Consider the following 16,485-nt stretch of genomic DNA (forward strand, 5'->3'; position numbering starts at 1 on the left):
GATATCCATTTTAATCATTGAACTTTAATTTTCAGGAAATGAGCAAGGTGATCATTCCCTGATAGGGACATTGTAGTAAAAAGTGACATGACCTGCAAAAAATCTTAATTAATGATGTATTGGTCATTGCCTTAGGCTTGTTTTCTATGTCTTTAGCATATATGCAGATATTGGGCTATTCTGCTTTAAATATAGCAATGTTGCAGTCAGGAGTTTTTGCTTTCATAGCTGAGATTATTTGAATCATCAAACAGAAGCAAATATAGAGAAGACTACTTATGTATACACAGTTGGTCCCAATATTCCATAATATATTCTTTTGACATGTTGCTTTATGTGGTGTTTAATATCCGTTGGCTCGCTATGGGTTTTTCTATTGTCATTATAATTAATCCCCATTTGTTCACAAATGGATGTTCACCTATTTTGTGTATGTACAATATCCCCATTGACTAACAAATGGGAATTCATCAAGCCACTAAGAGAATCAAAATACCCTTCTATAAAATCAAGCTAATCCTTTTTGTTTGCTGCTGAGTTCTCAGAATCCCTGTTTGGAATGCCAATAAGATATTAATAAAGTAATAGGTGAGATCTTTATACACTCCACACATATTAAGTAGGCTGACAGTGCTGACAAACTAGTCTGTGTCCACAGAAAATACTATTGATAAGAAATATCCTTGAGTTAATATAATTATAATGCAACACAGTTCTTCAGAAAAGAAAATATTAACTGCTTGCTTGAGTCTATTTCTTATCACTGTAGATAATTTTTTTGTATTACTATTTCTTGACACAATAGTTTAACATTCATTTTCATAATGAATTATACATGATTGTATATGACTGCGCTATGTGGATATCACGGCATTACAATAAAAACATTTCAAAATAATTAACAGGTGTAACAAATGATCATTCAAGCACATCATGCTAGTTGCCTCAATACAAAATCCTAAAAATACACAGCTTTCCTCACAGTTTTTCATGTACTATGCTCACAAGGAGCATGTAGTCACCCTAGGTCTTTATTTATTTTATCCTTCAGAACAACTAAACATTTGTCTGTTGTTGCAAACATTTGTGGGTAAACTGGTTAGTAAATTTAGTGTCCCCACCCCACCCCAAATAAAACTGTGCCTCAGAACTGTTTCCTTATTTGGTTCCATTACTTATTTGGTTCCATTCCTATTACCTATCTCTGTTGACATAATAACTTTGAGTAACAAGCTTGCTCATCAGAATCCTCTAATTAGAATTTGCAAAGTAACAGATTTTATTAACTGTACAACATTGAAATAAAATTAAATCAGCCTTCTTATAACTCCAAGTGAATGAATTATTTTCTTTTATCTTAGGAAAAACTAAGACTTTTCAGCTTCTTTTAAGTCAGAATTCAATTGCCTATTGAGACAGAGCAGCTTATATATTCTGGTTTTATTTATTTTTTTCTCCCTAAGTAAAGCAATTCTCCATTTTGTCAAGTGACTTCTTTAGAATCCCTTCAGATAATTGTTAGAAGGGTTAAATTTTTTTGCCTCTATAGTGGAACAAACAAGCTTCATATAGGAGTGCAATAAAAGCTTAAAATTTGAAATAATTCAAATTCATGGTTGTTTGCATTTCAAAATTTTGCATTCTAGTAGTTACAAGCTTGTAGCAATCCAATTCTCTACCCATTATTCAGATTCTTCAAGTACTTCTGTGGTTCAGAGAATCTACATTTCTAGTCTGTTGATTGACAGTACATTGCCCGAATTTTCACACAGAATTAGTTGTAACAGTGAAAATCACCAGAATCCAAAGGATTCTGTTTTATAGACAAATGGAGGCTACCAGTCAAAAGAGCCTGAAATTATCTTGAATGGACTGAGCTTTCCTGCTTTTCTTGCATTAACATTACCTCAGTTTTATAAATCAAGCTTTCTCAATAATCCCACTATTTTAGTAGGGAAAAAGTAGAGCTAAAATTTATGCTTGTCTAGAGAATGATGACAGCAATGATCAGCAAAGTTTATATATAATCCCTGTTATTTTAGTTGCATGGAAATTGTGTGAAACTCCTAAAATTTCACAGAAGTCTTTATCAGTGGTAATGACCATGTTTATTTTCCCTGAAAGCACACCCCAAACAAAATAAGCTAGCCAGAAAATTTCTTACGGGTTTTCAAAAAGGAATTTATTTCCTTCTCTTCATTAAAGAATATCTTGGGGAATTCAACTATATATGTTCCTTTATTAGAAGGACAGTACATGAATTAATTCTGATATTTAATATTACTAGATAGAACTAACAAGCAAATTATGTAAGAACTTGAAAATAGAATTCTGAAGTTATGATCCAATGCTAGATTATTTTGTGGTTAATATTACATTGATTAGATTTCTTATTTCTGAATAATGATTTTTTCACTCTTAAATTAACTTTTGATTTTGGAATGTGAATGAAGTGAATATGCATTTGAATATCTGCTTTAAAGGTCTCATTCCTTCATTCTGAACTTGTGTCAATATCCCACACCTGTTACTTCTTTTTATACCTACTGTCACTTAGTGGACCTACAATTTAAGTTCCATTATCTATTAATTGAAATAATTATATGATATCAAAAGCTAATATTTTAATAGGAAGCTATGATTATCATTATGTTTTTAAAAATCTGATTTCACTTTTGTTTACAGAAAGCAATTGCCTATTTATTTCCTTCTGGTCTATTTGAAAAAAGGGCCAGGCCTTTGATGAAGGTAAGAAGATTATGCAGTGCTATCAAAATCAGAATATAACTATCTCAGTACAGTAATAATTATATTAATAAACTATTTTTTCTCTACTTTAAACAGCACCCTGATGAAGTGTTTCCAAAAACAAGTGGTAAGTGAAGATTTGCACATGCTTTGTACATGAGGTGGGTTCCAAAGCACTAATACATGTCCCATACAATGTCTGGTCTGTCAACTTAAATTCTTGATTTTTCTTGTTCTTGTTGTCCAAGCGCATAATCAGATGCTTTGGAAAGTCTCTAGTTATGTTTTATTTGGGATAAGAGTATTGTATAAGAAAAACACTCCTAAGATCATTCACAGATGTTATATGATTGTTTAGATTTAAAAACAATTATGCAAATAGTAAACATTATCGCTTTCAGATACAAAGGACGCTAAACGATGTCCTGTTTTAGGTGGGGGGATTGTATATTCGCTTAGAGTTGTATAGTTACTGCTGTTTATGTTTATATTTCTTCAGTTATTCAATGGGATGAAGATGGTCGTCCATTTAATTTTCTTTTTTATACTGGCAAGCAATCATACTATTCTTTAATGCATGTAAGTGGTTTAATTTTTTTTCTCCTGAAAATACAATGTACTTATTTAAATTGCAATATTCTTTTGAGGAAAACTAATTACCAAATAAGGAATTGATGGCTTATTCTCCAATTAAGCTTTGGTTTGGTTCCATCAGTATCAAATAGATCTAGCTATTAAAAATGTAAGGATACAATAAATGAAACGTACACCTTTTATAATTTTTTTTATTTTGTGCATCAGTATACCACACATTTTCAGCCATTATAATTCTATTTAAAATATATAGTATTTTTCAATTGAAAGCATTATAAATATATATTTATGAAATTCTTATAACACTTGAATATTTAAACATAAATTCAGATAGTAGCTTGAGATTTAGGCACACAACAGACCTGCTTATTACTTCTGTGGTGGTTTGCAGTCAGTCTGCTATATAAATGAAAAGTGGTGGATTTCACCATAGTTGAGGCTGCTCTTTTTAAAATAAGATGTCTAGCAGAAAATGACATGGTGAAAACTAAAAATATGAGAAGTGGGTTGGAAAAAAAGTTGAAGGAGTAACCAGGGAACAAGAAGGAAGACACCAAAAGTGCTACTCATAGTTCTTGACCTACAACCTTTCAGTTAGTGATTGTTCCAAATTACAACAGTGCTGAACAAATGGTGGTTACAACCAATCCTTTTCGTTCAGGCCATCCCACCTATCATGTGATCACAATCTGTGTGCCCTGCAACCGGCACACAGATTTCTTTTATGTCCAATTACTAAGTACCCTGCAATACATGATTTCCATTTGCAACCTTTCGTGTTGGCTTTCCCAGAAAGTCAGTGGAGAAGCTAGCAGAGAAAATCACAAGTTCCTGGGGTAAGTTTCCCCCCATCTGTGCATCTTTCTCAGCCGCTCTGTACTTGCACCATGTCAGCCATTATGTGATGGATTTCAATGATCAGTCATTGTGCAGGGTGCCAAGATGTCTGACCGCCTATGTGGTGTTTATTATTTTATACTATTTTTACAAGCAAATAGTAGCATAGATACAATATTTGGATTGGGGAATAGATCCCACATGGGTGAAACCTCTCAACCACATTGGTACAACCTCTCAACTAATCCTTAAGACTAGTGGTGATGTTAGTAAATGAGATCACCTATATGCCTGGAAAGTCCAGGACTTTCCACCTTCACCAAGACAGGGAATGAGATCATGCAAATAGCCAAGGGGCTCTAGATAGGTTTTTAGACACTGCAGTTTGCTGCTAGCATCTAGCGCCATCCATAGGATTTCAGTAGCTACTACAATTGTGCACCCTCCATGATCCGTGTGATGCCTTCTTGCATCCCCTTGCACCCTTTTCAACCCACACAGCACCTCTCATACACCCCCTTGCATCCTCACCATCCCTTTCCTGGCTGCCCACTCATTCTCCTCACCCTTTTCCAACCTGCACCTCTCACACACACTATGTGTGTCCTCCGACCTGTGCTGTGCTTCTCATATCTCCCCAACCTACAAGGTGTTTAAAGAATACCCCTTTGCTCCTTCCCGAAACTTTCATATATTTATGCTGAGCCTCCCACTCACTCTCATTCTCCCACCCCTGCACACACTTCACTCTCTCCACCCATCTTGCAATAATCATTTATCTGCCTGCAGGCCGGGAACTTGCAGCTACCTGCCAGTTTTCCCCACTGCCTCTGATTGTGAGAAGCCAGCAGTAAGTTGCTTCACCAAATGACTTTGGTATTCAGTTAACGATGGCTAATGGGACTACAGACTTTGCCATCACCAAGCTAATCATGCTTTAAGCATGTACTATTCATTCTTTACAACTGCTTTGGATAGCGATGGAAATTTTGGTCCCAGTTGTTGTAGTAAGTTGAGGGCTACCTATAGACAGTCTTATATGAGAGAGAGCTCTAAAGAAAGTGAAGAACATGCATTATGGTGTTCTTAACTTTTATTAGAGCATTCCGAAGCAAAGTCTTAATGGATAGGATTTGCTTTAAAAGCTTACTATATAGCACTTGCAAGTAAATAAACAAAAACATTCCATCTTAAATTTCAGTTGCAGGAGAATTCTCTTTAAAGCCTTGATCTGGGGCTATAAACATCACCCTGCAGCAACTTTCAGTTCACCATTCTGGCACTGCCCTTATGGCTCTTTGGTTGAAGAGATAATATATTAATGACTCTGCCATCAAAAATACTGATAGAAATCTTCTAATCCCATGATTGGTCATTAATCCCTATTTATTCTATTTTGCATTTCAGTTGCTTTCTTCAAGTGTTTTCATTTAATAAGTTATTAACTAGCATATGGCCTTATTTTTCATTTGAGCTTTTTTTATTAACTTGGAAGATTATAAAGAAATCTGAATATGCTCCTTCAGTATGGAGAGAATCTGAAATTATTTCTGCAGCTTTTCCTAAAAGAAAGGAAAGAACTATCTCTTTTTAAAGAAACAAGCAAATGTTTAATTATAATTTGTTTTCTTGTAAATTAAATGAATTAATCTAGCTTTGGAATGACAGAAAACCAGTCTTTATTTTCTTCTTTGTGACAACTTTTCAAATGCTTGGAGAATGATATTGTACTCATACTCAATCATCTTTCCTAAAGGCTAAACAAGCCCAGTTACTTCAACTGTTCTTTGGAAATGTGATGAGCATTCCCTCCATTACTTGATCCAATTAATAATAGAAGTATCGAAGAATAGAGAAACACAAGCTCCTTCTGCTGTTTTCTGTTTAGTCTTCATTGATATTACTTAGGGTTCTGATTTCATTATATCTTTAAAAAGAATACTTGGCATCCATATTTTAACATTGCTTTCACTTTATTAAAATCTGCTTTTTTAAGTCCAATATTTCATTTGATTGTGTTCAGTTGCAATTTCCTTTTAAATCTAAAAAAATCAGGGTTATATTGTTTTTCCTCCCACTGTTCTCACTACTGAACAATTCCTAAGTGGGTTTCCACTGTACTCTCCCTGAAATTACTTATCTCAAGGTGCAACATTTATTGCATTTGCATAATATATGCATTCGTAAACCTTAGTCCACTGACTTTGGGAAAACTGAATCAGTATTGATAGTTACGAAAAATGAAATGCCCATTTTACTGAAAAATAAAGTAAGTCTTTTCAGCATAGTGCTGCTGTCAAAGACTGCTTCTCTTGATACTGGGTGCTGTAACAGTAAAGGTGCAATAGCATTTAGAGGACTTTCTCTGTGAAGAGGATTATTTTCCTGTGTTTTTTGGAATTATCTTCATTTGTACTCTCTGCACCCAAAGGACAAAATCCCCACTTGTCAGGTACATTTATTTTTTTAGAAGGAGAAGAGAGGAATTTTTTTTCTCTTTTGGTTGACCTTGGGCAAATGAGCTTCTTGCCCTGGCAGAAATGAAATGAATGATAAATGTAGAGGGTGTCTTTGCTGAGTAATGGAGCTGCAGCCTAGGCTTTCCAGAGAGTTTTCTCCTGCACAGCCTGAGGCAGCCTGAGGACCCCTACTGTTCATTTAAATAGGTATGTCAAATCTGCCTTGAAACGCTGCTGGTTTGATCTGTGGTAATATTTGTGAAGGTTCCATATGGACTTGAGCCCCCCTGCAGTGCTAAGAAATAATGTACAACGCTTCATGGTGCAGACGCAAATTTTCTCTGAAAAGGGATGCAGCGCTGCGTTTTAGCTGTCGGAGAGGATGATGGAGCTGACGCACTATGCCTGTCAACTTGTTACACGGATGGGTTGCACGCAGAGAGGCTGTGGAAAATCTGTGCCTTTTAGCTTTTCTACTTAATCACGGTTGTAGCATTGCCTTTAGACTGTATGCTACATTAATTCTCTTCCTGCCTTCTGCCTTTCATCCCAAGTTTCACGGAAAAAAGTAAAGCATGCAGGTCTTGTAGAGGGGCCTTATCAAGCAGCTGTCATCTGACAGGCCATTTGCATTTGTTTTGGCTGAAACAGAGCAAGCCAAGGGCAAGATGTTTTGTTGCATTCCATCATAATGAAGAAATTATAGAAAAATTACAGGGAGTACAACTTCTTAACATTCGTAGCTCTTGCCTATGAAAAAAAACAGGGTTGGTGATTTTCCCGATGCAGTCTTTTCAAGTGACCAGGCTCCCCATTTGATTAAATGTTTCTTCATTTGAAACTCTTTCAACAAACAAAGGGTAATTATGGTAGGATATTTATGTCATTGCTTAAATAGTATCAGTGCATTTAGAAATATTTCTGTTAAGAAACGGATACATACTTTTTATCAAGCATGATTTGTCATGCAACCATGCACAAAGTACGAATTGCATACTACCCTCAAGCTAAGAGATACCAGAAGCATATTTAAGTTCAAAACCTTCAAATAAAAGATAATTTTAATTTGCTGTGCATTGATTAGACAAACCTTTAACATTGTTTATCATTTCTGACATACTGTATGCTATTTTTCCTAAATATATGAGCATAATGATACCTCTAACTGAATGCTTTAGCTATTTATACAGGAAAAAGATTGTAAGATAATAATACTAGACTTCTTTGGAAAATCAGTATTAACCTTTAACAACTTAATCCCTATCATTTAAATTGTTATGAAATACAATCTGGAGAATTTTAACCCAGCATTTGGAGTATAATCTGTATAGGTCTGGGAAGCGTTAGGTTGGAGAAGTTAGCCTACACCAGCCACTATCCTTGTTCTGTTTCTTATGTAACTTATATGTTTGAGCTCATAATGCCTGCATACTTTCAACAAGCTTCTGCTGAACATTGGTTAGTACAAGCCACAAATACTTGTTTATTTAGGCAGAACAATATTGTTTGTACTAGCCATCTTATTACGTAACAAGTTTAGAGATGCTATTCTTCTGTACCATGAAAAGATACATATATGGCTATTATGTGTATGTCATAGAGGGATTGATTGATTGATTGATTGATTACCATCAAGTCATTTTTGGCTCTTGGTGACCACATTTATTTTTTTCATGATAATCTATCCCTAACGTAGTCTTTCAGGTATTCCAATAGTGCACTCATCACCTCTTTAACTGAATTCATCCATTTTTCTTCTGGTTGTCTTCTTCTCCTTCCACCTTTTCGAGTATTAGAGCCTTTTCCAGTGAATCAGGTCTTTGCACAATGTGTGGAAAATAGGATAATTTGAGTCTGGCCATTTATGCCTGTAGTGAGAACTATGGGTTGATTTGTTTGAAGATCTATTTGTTTGTTTGTTTTTGGCTGTGCATTGTATTCTCAGGAATTTTGCCCAACACCAAAGGTCAAAACTGTCAATAATCTTCATGTCTTGTTTCTTCGAAATCCAGCTTTTGTTTCCATAAAATGTCAAAAGGAATAGCATGGCATGCACAATTCTCATCTTAGTAGGTATGGAGACACCGCATTTGAATATATTTTCCAAGTCTACTCTATAAACTGCTAGTCTACAACATATTTTTAAGAGACAAGAAATATCTGTTAGTATCTTTGCTTATCTATTTTGAAGAAGTTAACATACATTCTTCAACTGTTTCAGATGTGAATGCTTCCTACAAGTTAATCACTGAATATTTTGTTAAATGTTTTCAGATAACATGTATCATGTATGTTGTCTGTTGTGTTTGCTTCTGAATAGTATTTACCTGTCTTCTTTATAGTTTTTTTAATATATTATGAACATTCTTTTAGAAAATTGGGAAATTAGATATGAAATTACAACACAAGTAACATTTTCTGTATTGAAATGTACTTCAGTAAGATGTAAAAACTCTTCAAATTATCTATAGTTTGTGTTCATTGTTTATGTAACAATAAGGTACTGTATATATCATGAAGGTGATGAACTCTATTCAAGATACCAAGACTTTTTAACCTACAGTTTGAATACTTTTATTTCATAGCCAAATGCACCTGGGAAATCAGTTGCCAGGGATGTTTGGAATTACATGTTTGAGTAGCTTGGTTTATTTATTTTTTATCAAGATGTTTACAGCTCATGTCAGTGAGAAATTTGGAAGATGTGGGTATATATTTGATTCTTCATTCAGCCAAAGAGCGCATTAAGCAATTGGAGCCCTCATACTTTCTCAAAGAATTGTGTGGAAATGAAATGAAAGGAATCCTGATATACACCCCTCCGTAGTTCTTGGTGGAAAAATTAGATATGAATGCAGTAAATGAATATGAAAATTAAGGGACAATTTAGCAAGGATATCAAAATATATTTAGAACTTATAAAAACAATTTGATTTAAATAACAAATATTCTGTATTAGAACAAAATTTTACTTCAGCATTCCATTTGCAAATTATTCAACTATTTAAATTCACTATTGAGTCATGAGTACAGTAGTATTTACCTGTTTGTGTTGTTCATTAGTTAATAATCATGTAATCCTGATTAGTACACTTACACTATATGGAAATATAGAAAAGTCACTGCCTGATTCCCTGTGTGCAAGGGAAAATATATTTTCCAGAAGTTGTCCTTTTATCTTATAACTTAACAAATTAATCTTTCTGTGGAAATTTCACAACTGGAACTCATTTATATACAGTATATTTTCTGTATTCTAGGAGATATACAGTAAGCTACTGCACATTCGAAATTATCAAGATCAACTGTATGCTCAAGGATTGCTTTCTGAGGATAAAGCACCTATGTAAGTTGTCTTTGAGATTATAATTAACATAGAAGAAAGGGTAGATCAGGGCTGTCAAACTCGCGGCCCGGATGTTTCACATGCTGGCCACGGCCATTCCCAGTTTAGCGAAGGGGGAAAAAGTCACAATACGTCACATGACGCCGCCGTGATGACCCGAGTTTGACACCCCTGGTATAGATGCATTTCTATATATTCCATCATTTTGTAATGAAAAAGCATATTTGATTATCCCTCTGATGGATCCAAAAGGTGATATGTGATTTGGCCAAAGTCTTGGACCATAACATCCTTATGTGGCATATCCCTTTTCACATATCTGGATCTTTGGGAGATGAAATTAAGAAGAGAGACCTAAAACAACATTGGAGGGAGTCTTGGAGAAAGCCTGATTTTATGCGTAGGAACTCATGTTTGGTTACGTTCTAGTAATAGGGTTAATAGGTTTTGCCAGCGGGCCTGGGGAACCCAGAGAGGGATGGAGCCCATAAAATGGCTAGTGTTCTCTGCTGTCATCGGGGCAGGGGGTGGGAGTTGGTTTTTTATTTTTTGTTTTGTTTTTTGTTTTCCAAATTTTGTTCTATTGTACTTTACTAATTTACTTAATTATTTTTTGAAGTTTTTATTGTTTTTATTTTTTGTTTTAAATGCGGTTTTACATTGTATAAGCCACCTCGAGTTGCCATGGGCGAATAAGTGACAATATAAATAAATGAAATAATTAATAAATAAATAAGGATGACAAAATGAAACTATTCACCCTTACTGCATCTACTGAGGGTTATCTGTTGGCCTTGTTTAGGGTGACCTAGTTTCTGCTGGAGAAGGAGGATCATTTGTGGGGCTGTTGTGAAAAACACAGTATAACAATTTGGCAAGCAGTCCCTCAAATCAGCTTGGAGCTGAATTAGGTAGATTAGGTTGAAATGCCTGAGGTTTACTCTTACTGTATGATCTGGGTTGAATGTGAATTGGGGATTCTTGAAGGAAGTGGAAAAGGTTCTCCGAGCTGTCAGTCTGACTATCTGTTAGGTAGATTCAGGTTGTTGGACCCCTTTGTTGGAGGAATCTTTGAACATATTGTATATTGAATGGTCAGATGCTGTTACTGTTTTATTTGTTTAATGTTATGAACCACTCAGAGACATTTTAGATCTGAGTAGTGCCTAAATTTAATTAGTTAAGTAAATTAAATAAATATAGTACTTTAGTTACGTCTTTTAACAGGGCTCCTATAACAGCTGTAATTGAGGAAGATCAAATTAGTTTTGATACATGTGCATTTCTATAATGTTTTTTTTATATCATTAGGCATTTATTGATTTATTAACATTTATCCCCCCAATTTATAAGACTTTGGGCAGCTTACATAAAGTTATGGGAAGTGATATAAGAAAAAAGAATCAATTTTAGGAGAGATTCAAATGTAAAAGCATAGATATGAGCAATAGATTAGTGGTAAAGTGTATGATTTCTTGGAAAGGAGATCACCTAATGGATCAAACACTGAACTTGCATAACTTGTCAAGTTTTAAATTCATATTGTACTCATCGCAGAAATAACTAGGGAAAGTTATGCCTTCATGGGATATCCTTAATTTAAACAAAAATGTTTATCTCAAAAGGATAGCTGTGATATTATCTTTGCCATGTTTGCAAAGATATAAGAGTTTTAGAGCAGATAAATTCCTGGCATGTGGAATTAGAACTGGGCATTTTCAGAAGGATTAATAATCTCTGGTTTCAGCATTGGGCCTGTTGTTGAAAGAGAAATGTAAGTAATATTGGTTGAGGAGAGAAGTTACTATTAAATGATAAGCTAGATGAATGATTGGCAATGGATTACAAATGAAGAAAAAATTGAAATCAAATGAATCCAAATATAATCATGACCACAATGACCCAAGTTAAAAATTCCAAAACGAATAGTTAGGCCCAGATTATAATATGAATAATTAATTCAAAAAGATTTCTTATAATATATGTGAATCCAGGGGAAAGAAACAAACTCTGAAAATGGAAGACTCTTTAGGAAGTTAGGAAAAACATTGAAGTAAGCTGAATAAAATAGGAGATAAGCCAAGTGAGGTAAAGAAAACAAAAAGGAGTAATAGTATAATAAGTAGCTCAACATTCATTCCAGTATTTTGGTAATGAAAGTCATAGTTGCAATTTTGAAAGCATGTAATTAATGCTAACAAAAAGTTAGTAACAATGAGCAAATTTTCTACCACAAAATGTCATTTACTGACAAATTGATATAGTCCATTTTTCCTGTTCTTTCCTCTTCTCTTTCCCTGCTTCTAATGATAATTTGTTCAGTTTCTATATTTGTGTTTATGAGTAAATTGATATATTTCAGAGAAAATAAAAACACATATATGCCAATTTGCACTGCTCCATTTGTATTTTCTAAAAATGCCTATGAGATCTATAGGCTGGTTGTTATAACTTTGTACAATTGCAACTTCATATTTACTCTTTTTTTTTAAATTAAAAGAAATGTGTCAAGACTAATCTTACACTATACACAATATACACTGCTCAAAAAAAATAAAGGGAACACTTAAACAACACAATGTGACTCCAAGTCAATCACACTTCTGTGAAATCAAACTGTCCACTTAGGTAGCAACACTGATTGACAATCAATTTCACATGCTGTTGTGCAAATGGAATAGACAACAGGTGGAAAGCATAGGCAGTTAGCAAGACATCCTCAATAAAGGAGTGGTTCTGCAGGTGGTGACCACAGACCACTTCTCAGTTCCTATGCTTTCTGGCTGATGGTTTGGTCACTTTGGAATGCTGGCGGTGCTTTCACTCTAGTGGTAGCATGAGACAGAGTCTACAACCCACACAAGTGGTTCAGGTAGTGCAGCTCATCCAGGATGACACATCAATGTGAACTGCGGCAAGAAGGTTTGCTGTGTCTGTCAGCGTAGTGTCCAGAGCATGGAGGTGCTACTAGGAGACAGGCCAGTACATCAGGAGACGTGGAGGAGGCCATAGGAGGGCAACAACCCAGCATCAGGACCGCTACCTCCGCCTTTGTGGAAGGAGGGACAGGGGGAGCACTGCCAGAGCCCTGCAAAATGACCTCCAGCGGGCCACAAATGTGCATGTGGCTGCTCAAACGGTCAGAAACAGACTCCATGAGGGTGGTATGAGGGCTCGACGTCCACAGGTGGGGGTTGTGCTTACAGCCCAACACTGTGCAGGATGTTTGGCATTTGCCAGAGAACACCAAGATTGGCAAATTCGCCACTGGCGCCCTGTGCTCTTCCCAGATGAAAGCAGGTTCACACTGAGCACATGTGACAGACGTGACAGGGTCTGGAGACGCCGTGAAGAATGTTCTGCTGCCTGCAACATCCTCCAGCATGACCAGTTTGGCAGTGGGTCAGTAATGGTGTGGGGTGGCATTTCTTTGGGGGGCCGCACAGCCCTTCATGTGTTTGCCAGAGGTAGCCTGACTGCCATTAGGTACCGAGATGAGATCCTCAGACCCTTTGTGAGACCACATGCTGGTGCGGTTGATCCTGGGTTCCTCCTAATGCAAGACAATGCTAGACTTCATGTGGCTGGAGCGTATCAGCAGTTCCTGCAAGACGAAGGCATTGATGCAATGGACTGGCTCACCCGTTCCCCAGACCTGAATCCAATTGAGCACATCTGGGACATCATGTCTCGCTCCATCCACCAATGCCACATTGCACCAAAGACTGTCCAGGAGTTGGGGGATAGTTTAGTCCAGGTGTGGGAGGAGATCCCTCAGGAGACCATCCGCCACCTCATCAGGAGCATGCTGAGGCATTGTAGGGAGGTCATACAGGCACATGGAGGCCACACACACTACTGAGCCTCATTTTGACTTGTTCTAAGGACATTACATCAAAGTTGGATCAGCCTGTAGTGTTTTTTTCCACTTTAATTTTGAGTGTAACTCCAAATGCAGACCTCCATGGGTTGCTAAATTTGATTTCCATTGATAATTTTTGTGTGATTTTGTTGTCAACACATTCAACTATGTAATGAACAAAGTATTTAATAAGAATATTTCATTCATTCAGATCTACCTATCTGTCTTATTTTTGTGTTCCCTTTATTTTTTTGAGTAGTGTATAGTCTTTTCTATATTTGTTGAACTAAGAGGCTCATCTGCCTCGGGTCAGATTGGATTTAGAAATGGTAGTGAAAACTTTATTAAAACTTCACATCCTTCCTTTTGGGTGTGGGAATTGTAATATGAATGTATATATTAAAATCTTGTAGAAAATGATGTCTAGATTTTTAATTATTAACTTTTTAACAAATTAACCTGCTTGCTAAGTTTACAACTCTAGCTTGCATTTCCTCCAGCATAAGGAAAGTATATTTCCAAATTAAATGTACGGTCTAGCTGCAGTCTTATCCTTAATTGCATGATTAGTTAAAAGAGAATATATGTAATATTTTAAACAGGAACCTGATTGGCAGCAGATGGCTGATTAAAGAGGAATTGGAAGAAATGTTAGCGGAAAAACTGTCAGATCAAGATGTGAGTAATTAATCTCCTTTATTTAATGAACCCTGTATCCTAACGGAACAGTTAGTCGTAAGGATTCTGAGGAAAAAATTCCCTGGGACATGGGAATTATGCATATTTTTTTTGTTTGAGTCTCATAAGAACACATCCCTAAATGGTTATGAGATGAAATAGTTTTATGTATGTTATTTCAAGAATAGGTATGTTTCCCAAAATTATGAGGTAACTTAACATATCTTCATCAGAATGGTTCCACTTCATACTGTGCAGGATGGTGGTTCTCCTTGGATGGATATTAACATGACTTTGTAAACACACACACACACACACACACACACACACACCGAAAAAACCACCAAATGCTCACAGTATCTTAGGGGACAAAATAACTAAAGCCTTCTCTGTGACCTTTCTCTTGTGTCCAATGAGGGATTTATCTCAAGGGAGAACATTCAAATATGTAATTTGTTACTCGGTTTAAACAAGTCCCCAACAACCAGATGTAATTATTATTATGTATTTTGTCACTGCCATATACAATCTGTTAAATGACTAGTTTACATCAGCAAATCAATTTAAGACTATGTCCGTTTCTATTCAAGATTCCTTTCAGCAGCATCTGATGCGGGCTTGGAAAGTCAAAGTAGTGACCAGTATAGCATGATCAAAGCCTCTTTTCACATATGATGCAATGCAGATAAATAGGGGAGGCCCTTTGAATTTGCCTTTGTGGCCACCATCTTGACTTCCCTCTGGATACTTCTGATCCCTTTATTGTGACCAGTGAAAACCATGTTTGGAAACTGTCTCACGTTCTTATCCAAACTGTAAGGAAAGCCCATGCGTTGGATGTTACCCCATATAAAGGAGCAGGTGGATAATGAGATATCAGAACTAACAGGGTTGGCTAGTCACATGATCAGTTCACCCAAGGCAGGGGTAGGGAAACTTGGCTCTTTTATCACTTACAGACTTCAACTCCCAGAATTCCTGAGTGAGCCATAAAAGGTTCCCCATCCCTGGCCTACTGGTTTTTCAGTTGTGGGGGAAATCAATTTTTGACTTGAATGGGGCTGTTTAATATACAAATGTATGTATATTATATATACATATGTTCTACATTTGTATATTAAACAGTCCCATTCAAGTCAAAAATTGATTTCCCCCACAACTGAAAAACCAGTAGGCCAGGGATGGGGAACCTTTTATGGCTCACTCAGGAATTCTGGGAGTTGAAGTCCGTAAGTGATAAAAGAGCCAAGTTTCCCAACCCCTGACCCAAGGCAAGCAATTATGTTGAATAGATTTGATAGTCTGCCACTGGGTTACTTGTACTGAAAAAACAATGTCATTATTTTATCTCTTGTATCCATTTAGGATTTCTTTCTTTTTTAAACTTCTACCTTTGCTTCTTTGCAAACAAAAAATAAGCATACAGAAAGTTACACTTTTTGAGACCTTCAGGAAATGTTCCTTTATTTCCTTCCTTTTCCCAGCCCAGGCTGTATAAAATGACATTAAACCTGAATCTGCTTCTTTATTTCTTGTGATTGGGAGGCTCTGTATTACTTGTGAGACACTTTAATCACATGCTCAAATGAAAGCAGTAAAATTTATAGTAGCAAAAGATAATTATTTTAAGAGGTTGCCCTTTGAGTCAAGTATCTCTTGAATTTGGAATACCTTGATTGTTTGTTTTTAAAATCAAGTCTAATCCTTTTTGAACAACCAGTAGCATAAATGCACACTTCCTGTACCTATTAGGAAATAAAATCATCTCAAATCAAATCTTTATTACGGCCACAGACTTGGCATAAAAATAATCCAACAAGTAGAATTTAGAAAACAATTTCCTTAAATGAATTAGGACTTTTGTCTCCTACCACTTATCCATCAAAAATACTATTTTGAGGCCCACTAAATCTCTTCTTGAAAATCATGATTGATGTTAATGAAGTTAGTCTGACAAAGAG

The 16,485-nt window shown here is 35.9% G+C and overlaps 1 protein-coding gene across 2 annotated transcripts in view; it reads left to right on the top strand.

The window, feature by feature from the left end:
• The window catches only part of MRPS9 (mitochondrial ribosomal protein S9), a 34,852-nt gene that overhangs the window by 14,375 nt on the left and 3,992 nt on the right, over positions 1–16,485 (top strand). For both annotated transcript variants that reach the window (XM_026707457.2, XM_087938501.1), the window contains exons 3-7: positions 2,686–2,748; positions 2,845–2,875; positions 3,248–3,327; positions 9,899–9,984; positions 14,449–14,524. In XM_026707457.2, coding sequence (XP_026563242.1) covers positions 2,686–2,748; positions 2,845–2,875; positions 3,248–3,327; positions 9,899–9,984; positions 14,449–14,524 — 336 coding nt within the window. The remainder of the gene's footprint in view (positions 1–2,685; positions 2,749–2,844; positions 2,876–3,247; positions 3,328–9,898; positions 9,985–14,448; positions 14,525–16,485) is intronic.

Source organism: Pseudonaja textilis, chromosome 8, assembly GCF_049901715.1.
Source record: "Pseudonaja textilis isolate UNSWEBS1 chromosome 8, rPseTex1.2, whole genome shotgun sequence".
NCBI lineage: Eukaryota > Metazoa > Chordata > Lepidosauria > Squamata > Elapidae > Pseudonaja > Pseudonaja textilis.